We start from the raw sequence: 11,789 nt of genomic DNA on the forward strand, positions 1-11,789 counted from the left end.
TAATTGCATATCTCCAATTAGAATCTCTACAGAGCCACGATCCAAGAAACTGCAGAATCTTGAGATTAAACAGTTTGTGAAAATCTAAGAATTGACTGCAATCCCAAAGAAAATTGGTGGTTGTCGCAAAAAAATAAATATTAATTATAATTACTTTTAGATTTTAGAATTTTTTAATAAATTGAACGAGCGACTTTCCATCCTTTTAAAGCAGTTTTATAAGTGGCCTATCGGATTTGAGTTTCGAGTTATCCATCGGATGAATTCCCAAGCAATGCCGAAACCTCATGACTTTTTCAAATGTGATTTCAAGCATGCCAATTAGCCTATGTTGTCTCTCCTGCTCGGCCAACTCAATCAATATCGGTGCTGTTTTCTGTTTTTTTCTTTGGGGGTTGGCAAAAGCACTTTCATTCATAAAACTTCAATAGGACAGCATAGATTTCTAGTCCTAGAACGTAAAATTTCCAATAAAGGACTGGGTAGTGTGTTTTTGCCCTGGGCTTTTTGCTAGCCAATCTCCTACTTGATTTGTCTCTCGCGAGTTGAATATCACTTGAATGTTCGTGGACCGAAAGAGTCTCTCTCGACAGTCTTTTATAACAGGTCACGCAGCCTACGGGCTTGGATCGGAGCTCGTGATCGGGAGAGAAATCGATACACTATCAGTCTCGATGGTTAGGCGCAGATAAGAGTTCAAGCACAGATCCTCTCTCGCCTGCAGAAACACCAAGGCATCTCGCACTGCCAGGGCTTTAGCTTCAAGCGGTGATGAGGCGTGAACAAGATGTGCAAAGATTACTCGGCCACAGGAGTCGCGGCGTACACCCGCCACTGCGCCCTCTCTTTCCCCTTCCAATAATGGTCCGGGACCATTGGTCCCTATCTCCGGCGGGCACCACTTAAAAGGCAAAGTTTGCTGCTCTGAAGAGAGCGAGAAATTGGCGCTACTTTCAAGGGTCCCTATTGTACAGATACCTCGACGATTCCCACTCGTTCGCATCTCGAAGCTTAGGAGCCAGTGTATGATTGGTTTATGAAGGTTGGGACGGAAAGGGACGAGAACCCGATCAAACCTTTCTTGCTTCCATCCCTGCTTTCGATGTGAATTACTCGAGCTGGTAGGACGCGGGACACTTCCACTGGGTGTGTGCAAAAGAGACGGAAACCGCCTGGGACCACCCAAAACCAGACCGGAACCGGTGATTCCTAAGGGAACCAAACCGGTTCTTGGTTCTAGATGTGGAACCGCCCGCCCACCCGCTCACATAGACCGGACCGGTAATATAATAATAAATATATAATATAATATATTTATTTAATTTTTATTTAAAAAAATCCTAGATCCCTAAATTAAACCTAACTCGTTCGACGCCCATAACCTCACATTGAGTCAAGAAACACTTTCTTTCGCTTTTGCCTCACGCTCACTCTCACTCTCTCACTCTTCTCGGTTGATGCTCACCTCACCGTTTCCGACTCTCCACCTTCGTCTTCATCTCCATCTTTCCGTCTCCGTCCTCGGCTAGTGGGACTGGTTCCATGGACCCACCCGAGAACCGGACCGGACAGGCGGTCCAGTTCCCAGATGGATCCATGGAATCAACGGGCGGTTCCCTATTTCAATTTTTAGAAACCGATCCTTAGTGGGCAGTTCCTGGTTCTAGGGTGGAATCGTCCACCCGGACTATACTCACCCTTAACTCCCACTGCTTTGGGGGTAAGTCGTGCATGGACCTGGATCCATGGATCCCAACATAACGTGGTTATTGTTGGATTCATATGACGAATCGCCGCGATGGATCCGGGTCCAGGCAAGAATTTTGCTCGTCGCTTCTCTCTAGAGTCAGGGGAATTGGTCTACGACGCCCGCCAGTCAAGCTTAACCCAACAGTACTCAAGGCCCAAGCCCGATCCAAACATGGGCTGAATTGTGACCGTGGGCATACTTCTACAAACATCTACTGGCGCGGAGAGAGAGAGAGAGAGGGAGGGAGGGAGGGAGGGGAGGGGAGGGAGATGGAGGAAGAAGACGTGCGAAGAGAAGCGGCGATAGCGTCAAGTCCCTCTCTACGACCAAATTTCAAGTCCCCTGGGGTCACCAAGGACCAGCTCTCCAAGTTCCAAGTATGCCCATGATCCCTTTTTCTCAATCGATACCAATCGGTCGAGTCGCGTTCGTTCTCATTCATACCTGTTTCTGGGTTCTGGGTAATCGTCTCAGAATTGATGTTCTCATTAAGGAAAGGAGTTTGTATCTATCTGGGTTGTATGGATTGCTTGTTCTCGTTCATGTTTTCGTTCTTGATCGATTATTTTTTCGCACCTTAGGCTTGTATAGACTGGGAAATTGTTTCACGCCATTGTCTAATATCTATGCGTTTGGCTGAAGTTCCTAACTTGCCTGAATGACATGACTTCACCTTCAGACTCTGCTATCTGATCCTTCAAACGTGTATGTCAAGGAAAGTGCCTGCTTGGTTTACATTGCGAGCCCGTTTGTTAATGGCTTCTCTGTTTTAGACAAAGGTTAGTTAAGGGTGGCGTAAGAGCTGATGTTCACGGTCTCCATTCGTGAGCCAGTTTCTTGCTGACGAACATGTATGATGTCCATCCTGAGATTGTCTCTTCATGGCATAGTTTGTTTGGGACAAACAGTCGGCATAACGAGCTGATTGTTCCAACAAGTCTGAATTAACTTCTGTGGATATCCATTGGATGCTGGCCGAAAGTCTAGCAGCACTGCGAACTGACCATGTGTTTTCGTTTGCTATTTAACTGTTTACTGTTTTAAAAGCATAAGATGGAAAAATCTTTATAATTAATGAATTAGAAATGGTTTTTGTGTCTTGAGTCGCTAACTTGTAAAAGAGGCTGCAGACCTTGTTGGCTATCAAATTACGTCTGTTAGTGGCCTTAAATTTACTATATCAGGCAAGAATCAGGAAAGACAACTTTAGGATATGGGTGCCTTTATGTCGCACTGATCAGTCAATCACACAGTAATATTTCTGAGATTTGGCTCTTATGGTCTTATAGTTCATTAGTAGTTCTTGAGATACGATTGGCCTTCCTTTCTTTGGTGTATTAGTTCGTATTATGGTCTGATTGATGTGGCTTTGTTAAGCACCTAAAATCACTCCGCCTCTGGAATTCATGTTCTGACGATAAATGGCTGACAAAGGAAGTTCTGATATATGATGTAATTAACTTCGCATTAATTTACTAGAGAGGAATGTGAGAAGACTGATAACTGTGATGAAGGTCCAGCTGTGTCAATTAAAACAAGTATCTCATTGATAGGAGATCTTCTGGTGTCTTTCAAATCGTTTCATTTAAATCTCTTTCCTCCGTAAGTTTTTTAGTCCAACTCTTTTATTGAGGTCATGCGCGTACTACCTATGTCAATATCAATGGATACGACACGGGTCTGTTGTGCGCTTTGTGCTGTTCATTAGAAGAAAACTGAAACAACTTGGTCCTTATCAAAACTCCCCTAATAAGTAGTAAGGGATGATTTTTGGGGTTGAGCCTTCAATCATACATTGGTTTACAACTCTCTTACATCTGAATTAAGATGTTTATACCTACTACAGGCCATGTCTATTTCCTTTACTTCTCAATAGTTCACATGTTGCTTCATCAAATTGGGTGCTCTGTACATGCCTCCACGCCTGGAGGCTCAATGTTCTAATGCTAATTATTATGAAGTAGCCCCAATTGTGTCAGTAAATTTTCCAAGTATTCAAGTGATGGCATTTGACTGAACTTTATTTATATGTCACTTCCGTCATGTGGGAATTAGGACGTGACAAAATCTATTAAACATATGAAGCTAAACCTGAAAGATAAAGATAACAGTTAAAGTCACCACGGATACTACTTAGTTATGATATTCTTTTTGGTTCCATGTTCTAGCCTACCAGTTTGTATATTCTTGTCCGAATCCAGTGCCCTACATTTAGAGATATAGATAACTCAAGACCAATGTGACATAAGCATTCCGTGCCACCATACCCATGTCCAAGTCTAGTAACATAGCATTGTAATCTTTTGCTTCTCTCTTTCTTCTGCTAAACTTAATAGATGATTTTTCCCTAGTATCATTCCCTTTATAAATTCACCAGTTACCTTTCCATATTATTTGGCCAAAGAAAAGGCACCTTATTCTCTTTTCAACTGGCAGGAGCTGCATAAGAAGCGCATGCAAATAAAGAAAAAGTCAGAGCAAAAGAGATGGAAAGGTCTCCTTTGCGGCTTTAGTGACTTTAATCCATATTGCAGAGCTTATTATTTACCTAACATTTGTGGTATCGCAGATGAGATCCGGAAATTCCAGAAAAAGCCAAATAGCAAAAATAGGATTGACGAAGATACATCCATTGAAGATTCCAGTCTGTCCAACTCTAGTCTCAATAGCAAAGAAGATTCTTCAGTAGAGCAGCAAGATATGCAACAGCAGATTACATTGATGAAACCGCAGAAGTTACATTGGGGGTACTACCCACTTTCTTGCATATTATTCGATGAATTAACGCTGCTTTGATACTGAAATTCGGGAAATTGAGTTATTTTTGTCGGCGAAAAGAGCAGTTGGTTATGCTCAGCTGATTTGGAAATGAAATTACTATCCTGTGAAACGAGTACTTGCAATTATCCTGACATTACATGTAGCTTCTCTTTTCGATTTTTCTGTTAATGCGTCATTTTAAAACACATGCGCGTCACGAATTTATGGCCTTAATAATTTTTTAGATCTTGCCTCTGCAATGTGATCTATATAGTAAATGTACATTTACCATGTTTGCCGAATACCCATGTTATTAAGGCGTTCTTTGTTTCCAAGAGTTGATCTTAGCTTTTCTGCTCTTGATAGGCTTGACGTGAAGGAGAGATGGGAAAGGAAATCCAACATGTAGAGTTATTCTTCAGGCAGAATGCAGATGGAAGCGAGCATCTGCCAAAGCATTAAAGTCGGTCGCATGGTCGATCGAGCGCAAGGCCATTCAAAATCAGTCGAGTCACCCTTCTTTACATGTCGTGAGGACATCGGGATCACCAACTGACTGCCGTGAGATCTCTCTCGCGAGTGTCCAAGTACTTGTTTGCGCTGAGCTTGAGAAAGTTTAGTCCGAGTATTTCTCGAGCAATTCTCCGATCCGGCACTTGAAAAGGATAGCTATTTACAAACTGTACATTGCTGGCATTTAATTGTTGTCACCGTTCTAAGTTTGCTAATGTCTATTTCTTACCAAAATTTGACTTGTAATGTGACTCATATTCTCATAGGAAAATGGATGAAATGGAAGAAGGCACGGAATTTCTGTTTTCTCTTTCAATCGCCAATGCTATTTTGTTGCTCGATTTTTGCATATTTAAAATATAATTTTTATGTAAAATAGTTCATTGTAATTTTCTGTTTGATGGATATTCAAAGTCTGAGTTTACTTTCGCTGTTTCATAACCAACATGACTAATAATTGAAATACCAACGATCTTTTAGCAAATGATGCACATAATATCAAAATTAATATAAAATTTTATTGGTTAATTATTTAAAAAATTGGAAATCCAAAATAATAAGTAAATTGCTCCATAATAAATCAATCATACTCAATATATCAAATACAAGTTAAATTATTATAAAACCAGCATTAATTTATGAATAAGAAGGCTTTAGGAGAAGATGGTAGCTTGCCCTGTAGAATTTGCTTTGCACGTTGGTTGACATGCTCAAATGGTTTTAAATGGGATTGCACTTGCCCAGTTTGGCAATATTGAAGAAAAGTTAGGGACATAATGGTCCATGTGAAAATGCAATTAAGCTCATCGAATTATCGAGCCTGTTTAATCGTTTTTTGTAATGGGGAAAGTCTTTGGAAATATATAAAGGACTTTAGGTTAAAAGGATTTTTCGAAATGCAAATAGTATTTGGTAAATTATAATTTAAAAGTATATAAACAACTTTGATTTAAATGGTGTTTGGAAAAATGACACTTTGTAAAGCACTTTTGCTATTTTTTTTCGCTAATGATTATTTGTTTTTTTAGCCAAAAAAAATAAGCAAAAGTGCTAATGATTTTCCAAGTGATAGTCGCCTAAGTCGCGTGACCTGAGGCAAGGTTGGACGGTGCCGGTCCGGCTTGCCGACAACTAGATCTATCTTCACTGTCTCCTCGCCGACTGGTCTCGCACAACTCTCAAACGAGCTATCTATGTAGAGAAGATGACCAATTCTTACAAGGGCAAATTTGAAAAACGAAAGTATTGGTAAGGGTAGTTGTGGAAGAAAAAAAATTATTTAACCTTAGGAAATGGCCTTTCAAAAATACTGAAAGCCCGTGAGAGCATGCTTTGGGCTTTCAGCTTTGCCAAGGCAAACATTTGGCCGAAAGGATCCCATACAAAGAATTTGCCAAGTACCCCAAGTTTTTCCCAAGGGTTTTAGAAGACCAAATCCCGGGGAAAAGTGCCAAAAAAGTCCTAAACCTTTTGCATTGGTGCCAATTTAATCATAAACCTTTTTTTTGTGCTAATTCAGTCATAAATCTTTTGCATTGGTGCTAATTTAGTCCTAAACCTTTTTTTGGTGCCAATAGAGTCCTAAATCTTTTGCATTGGTGCCAATTCTGTCCTAAACCTTTTGTCTTTGTGCCAATTCAGTCCTTCCGGTCAATTTTGGCCGGATTTTGCTGACGTAGACGCCGACCGGAAGGCGGCCAGTCACCGGCGCTGACGTGGACAACTTTAATAATATTTTAATATTTTTTTGAATTTTTTTTCTTTTTTTTCTTTTCTTTTCTTTTTTTCTCTCCCCTCCCTCCAGCCGGTTGTCGGCGCCGGCCACTGGCGAGGCTCGCCCTCACTGGCCACTGGCAAGGGCGGCCTCGCCATGGCTGGGCGAGGATCCGGCGAGGTCGAGCCTCGCCGGCGGCTGGGCGAGGCACGACCTCGCCGGATCTGGCGAGGTCGGGCCTCGCCCAGCGCAAGGCCGCCCTCGTCAGTGGCTAGCGTGGGCAAGCCTTGCCGGCGCCGGCCTCTGGCCACCGGCCGGTCGCCGGTTCGGCCACCGGCTAGAGGGAGGGGAGAGAAAAGAAAAAAATTAATAAAAATTCAAAAAATATATTAAAATATTATTAAAGTTGTCCACGTCAGCGCCGGTGACCGGCCGCCCGCCGATCGGCGTCCACGTCAGCAAAATCCGACCAAAATTGACCAGAAAAACTGAATTGGCACAAAGATAAAAGGTTTAGGACTGAATCGGCACCAATGCAAAAGGTTTAGGACTTAATTGGCATCAAAAAAAGGTTTATGACTAAATTGACACTAATGCAAAAGGTTTAGGACTGAATTGGCACCAAAAAAAAGTTTAGGACTAAATTGGCATCAATGCAAAAGGTTTAAGACTTTTTTGGTACTTTTCTCCCAAAACCCGTTAGGAAAACTAAACCAAACGCGGTGAAAGTAAGCCCGGCCTACTTATGGTTTTTTTAACATTAAACTATTAATATTCCATTGTTTAGAAGTGTAGTTAATTTGTGGTAGATGAATTTAATCAATTAAGTTGTTGCATAAATCGATTTAGTGGCCAAGATGCACAAATTAATTTTAATTTTCCTGATAAAAAAATTTACCTAAATCATTTTTCTTTACATTATCCCTGCATTACGTGAAAAAGACAAGGATGTCTCAGTGCTCAAATCTCTGTCCCTTAGCAGTGGCAGCGCAACCAAAACTACTCAAGAAGAGGCTCGAGCACCTTCAATCCAATCCTCAAACCGTCGTCACCGGCTCGCCTGTGCGTCGTCGAGTCTCCTCTTTCAGCGAAAGGTCTGTTTTTTTCCCTTTTCGTTTTGCAGTCTTCTCTTCTAAGCACGTTTCTCTGCGTTCCTTCAATGGCCTACGTGACTTGGAATGCAGATTTTCGACTTGAATTGGACAGGGGAAAGTGACCCAGTATGTTAAAACGAGGGGGTTCTCGTTTACCTTCGAACTGTTTATCGAAGGTTTCGGTCTTGCTCAGCCTAGTTACTTTTGTGGTCGATGAGAATTGTGGGATTAGTAGCAAAATGTTGTTGGGTTCTTGCTTAATCATATTGGGGAATGATGACTGAGCTCTAGGGGCGAAAAAATTCTGAATTTTGGGCGGCTGAGAATGGTTTTGTTTTAAATTTTTCCAACACACGATCTTAATCAAGTAATTGGGTGCTGTTCTCTGAATATAGGTCGATGGTGTATGCATTGTCTGCCTCCAGTACGAGCATTTGCTTTCGAAAGGAGCCTCGCTCTGGTCGCTTTCGGAGAAAACATTTTGTTTCCATAAGGGCCTGCGCATCTGCTTTGTCGCCGGATAATATCAATGGGTTGAAAGTCGAGTATACGCCTTGGCTCGTAGCTGGTTTGGGGAATCCGGGGAATAAGTACTATGGTACTAGGCACAATGTACGAGTTGACATCAGATTCTCCTCGAGTTTTAATGTCGTTATATCCATTCTACTTGGTTATTTACATGCAAGGTTCTCGCTTAGGTCGGTTTTGAAATGATCGATCGGATATCTGAAGAGGAGGGTGTCGCAATGAACATTATTCAGTCAAAATGTTTGATTGGCATAGGTACTCTTCGACTGTGTTAACGCACTGTTTTTTCCTAGCTTCTTGTTTCATTATTTGAAATGGAATTAGGGCTTATTTCAGTTTTTGTGTCCAGTGATAGTTGATCTTCTTGCGTGATAAATGCAGGTTCCATTGGAGAGGTACCAGTTCTGTTAGCGAAGCCTCAGACTTACATGAACTTCTGTGGAGAATCAGTTAGTTTTCCCATTCTGTTCTTTCAATCACTGAAGTGGCTGTTCTGTTGGATCGATATATAATCACGTGAACAATTTTATGAACATTTGAATGAAGAAGCCAAGGTTTTAATAGAGAAGAGTCATTATCTCCATGTGAGACTTGTTGAATTTTGATCAAAAGGCTGCTGAAGTTTTCTTTTCATAATTGTAGGATGATGAGCCAGAAACTTTAAGTAATGAGATTGCTCATGGCCTTTGAATTATAGTTACGAAACTTCATGTATATGGATCTCCTCTTTTGTCTGACCTTTTTATCTTGTTGGGAGATTTATTCCTGTGGTACCAATAGTTAGGTCATAAGAAATGACCTAGAGATGTACTGAGTTAACCATTGCTGCTTATCTGCAAGTTAGTTACTAATTTCAATGTTAAGGAAAAGATGTCCTTGTGCTATAACCATATCTACATCTGGTTCTCGTCTCTAAATCTCGTTTTGAGGTCAGTGCGCCTCATATTGAAGAATTTCTAACAGAGAAATGTCGCTTCTTTTTGGTTCGGAGAGAAATGCCAGTTAAGTGCCTGGGAATTTGAAGTTTGTGTGAACAGGATGTGGTCAGTTTGGCAGTGTCTCCTAGAAGCACTGGTTTTTGTTTCTTTGAGTGAATGAGGCAAACTAGTAGTGCAATTTGTCAGCAGTGTGAAAAAGTATTACGGGTTGAGGGGTTTTTGTTTATCGAAATTTCTCTACCCATAGACCACTGTGTAACATCTTAAGCTGAAAATCACGTAAAAAGCCCAGGAGTATTGAGTGTTTAAGAGTAGATTTCTTCTTATTAATAGTTGAAAATCTTTTTACCACTTCACGTAAGACTTGCGATATTACAGATCATCCACTTTCTCATCCTCAATGCACTTGTTGAAACATATGACCTCTGTATGCTGGAGATCATGGACTCACCAGTCACCCCAATAGCCAGCAAAGTCCTCAGTCATCACCTTGTTAGACCGAAAGTTGTCCTGGTTATGCTACATGGGCTCGGGATGCTCTGTAGCCTACAATCCGAGAGCTTGTGGCTTGATATCATTTAACCATTGTAGATAAAAATGACATACATTAAGCTTCAAAAAGAGTACTCGAGTGTTCATTACCTTTCATATGATTGTTCGTAGTTACTTGTCTTTGGATCAGTAAACTTTCTCCCCTTTTTTATCATCTTTCATTTTCTTCTGGAATTTTCTTTCGGAAGGGAACAGAAACACGGGAGGGGGAAAGTGGGTGCCACATGATTTCTTCTCTTTCTTTCCACCTGGTTTCTTTCCCCTAATTCAAGTCACTGTTGATTGTGTACTCTTCCCTGGTGGCGATTGATGTTTGCAACTTTTTTTCTAGATACATGCTTAGTGTTTCTATTTCTAACTCTTTTCTCCTTTATCATTGTTAATCCGGAAGGTTGGGGCACTGGCGGCATATTATCAAGTTCCCTTGCGTCATATCTTACTGGTATGTACATGTATATGCCTACTCTTATGCAGGTCTGGAAGAACTAAGGTGCATCTTTTCCATGTTTTCTTGTGAAGGTATATGATGAGATGAGCTTGCCGAATGGTGTCTTAAGGCTACAACCAAAAGCAGGGCATGGCTATCATAGCGGGTATACAGTCTGCATACCCTGATATTCAAAATGCACTACAGTCTTGATATTTCCCCAGCCTGCATTTTCAGAGTTCCGTCAAGCTGCTCAACTTTTTGATTCTCTCATCTTGCAGAGTAAAAAGTGTGACGGCCCACTTGGATGGCCGCCGCGAATTTCCTAGGTTGTGCATAGGTTGGTTTAGTGCACCGTGTTTAGATCCATCTCTCGATTCTTCTCTTCAGTCTTCTTTTGTTTATCATACAGTGCCATTTCATGTCGGGTGTTTGCAGGCATCGGAAATCCACCTGGCGCCATGGACATGAAAGCTTTTCTTTTGCAGAAATTCAGTTCCCTCGAGCGACAACAGGTACGCTACTTCTTTCTGACGGCCAGTGTGCTCGGATAGGAGAACTTCTATTCCTGAGGCGAGGTTGGGCAATCGCTAGCGGTTTCGTGACTGTCATTGGTTATCTACACAGATCGGTGTAGCACTTGAGCAGGGAGTCGAGGCTGTGCGGAACCTGGTGCTTAATGGGTTTGATCAAAGCATTGAAAGATTTAACTTAGGACAGAAATACAAGTTCCACAAGGTTTAAATGGTTGTATGCGACTTATTTTTGACCCCTTAGTTGATTACTTACTTATGTGTCAATTACTTAGGATGGATCTAAAATGGAAATTCAGAGGGTCTTCATCCTTCATTTTATCCCATCCGAGCGAAATGCGCTAATGACCAAGCGTAATCAAAGAGGGTCCAAAGAGCTCTCTCGATTGATACGGCTCAACCTACTCGAACACGCTGTTTTCCGAGTGGTCCTCAGAGAAGGCGATTGGTATCTCGCTCACGGCAGCTGTGGGAACAAACCCTGAATCTTTCGTCGTCTCGATCGCCTGATAATGAATGAAGACAGGCGGTCTCCATCCTTTCCTCATGAGAGTCCATTTCCGATCTCTGAACTAAGCCTCCCTCTTTTTTCTTTTGCATGTTCTTTTGGTACCGCAACGCTAGAGAGATGAGCCGGGGCATGACCGATAAGCATACAAATCGGCACTTGTGACCAAAGTAACATCCTTCGCGATTCTGTCCAATTCCAACCATTAGTCGTCCACGTGTCAGCCCACGTGGCGGTCACTGCGCTGATGTGCACTGTAACTGGCGTATCTTCTCTCTGAAAACGACGCCGTTTCATTATCGGATTAATCGATAGATTTCTTCGAGCTCAATGAAATATGGCCAGAATGAAAGGTCGAATCCTCCGATTAGTCATCGCGCCAAAATTTCTCCGTGATAAAACCATGTAATGCCGAGTCCAAACTCTTGATTTGATTCGAGCGAAAGCTAACTTGTTCGAACCCTAAATCACA

The 11,789-nt window shown here is 41.7% G+C and overlaps 2 protein-coding genes across 4 annotated transcripts; both read left to right on the plus strand.

The window, feature by feature from the left end:
- The first annotated feature begins 1,996 nt into the window (after window positions 1-1,996).
- On the plus strand, window positions 1,997-5,331 carry LOC115673914 (uncharacterized). Its single transcript, XM_030596181.2, has 4 exons — window positions 1,997-2,127; window positions 4,187-4,244; window positions 4,320-4,497; window positions 4,877-5,331. The coding sequence occupies exons 1-4, from the start codon at window positions 2,020-2,022 to the stop codon at window positions 4,917-4,919; spliced, it is 387 nt and encodes a 128-aa protein (XP_030452041.1). The 5' UTR covers window positions 1,997-2,019; the 3' UTR covers window positions 4,920-5,331.
- A 2,316-nt stretch (window positions 5,332-7,647) lies between these two features.
- Window positions 7,648-11,121, plus strand: LOC115673913 (chloroplastic group IIB intron splicing facilitator CRS2-B, chloroplastic). 3 transcript variants are annotated; one of them, XM_030596177.2, is made up of 9 exons: window positions 7,648-7,831; window positions 8,227-8,443; window positions 8,530-8,614; window positions 8,741-8,808; window positions 10,241-10,291; window positions 10,369-10,442; window positions 10,558-10,616; window positions 10,715-10,791; window positions 10,904-11,121. In XM_030596177.2, the coding sequence occupies exons 1-9, from the start codon at window positions 7,686-7,688 to the stop codon at window positions 11,018-11,020; spliced, it is 894 nt and encodes a 297-aa protein (XP_030452037.2). In that variant the 5' UTR covers window positions 7,648-7,685; the 3' UTR covers window positions 11,021-11,121. The 3 variants fall into 3 exon arrangements, with proteins under 3 accessions (XP_030452037.2, XP_056175817.1, XP_056175818.1); XM_056319842.1 differs by having other exon boundaries at window positions 10,558-10,605; window positions 10,689-10,791; XM_056319843.1 differs by having other exon boundaries at window positions 10,558-10,605.
- The last annotated feature ends 668 nt before the right edge of the window (window positions 11,122-11,789 follow it).

Source organism: Syzygium oleosum, unplaced genomic scaffold (assembly GCF_021117445.2).
Source record: "Syzygium oleosum isolate NSW1041296 unplaced genomic scaffold, Sole_v2.1 Sole_v2.19, whole genome shotgun sequence".
Taxonomy (NCBI): Eukaryota; Viridiplantae; Streptophyta; class Magnoliopsida; order Myrtales; family Myrtaceae; genus Syzygium; species Syzygium oleosum.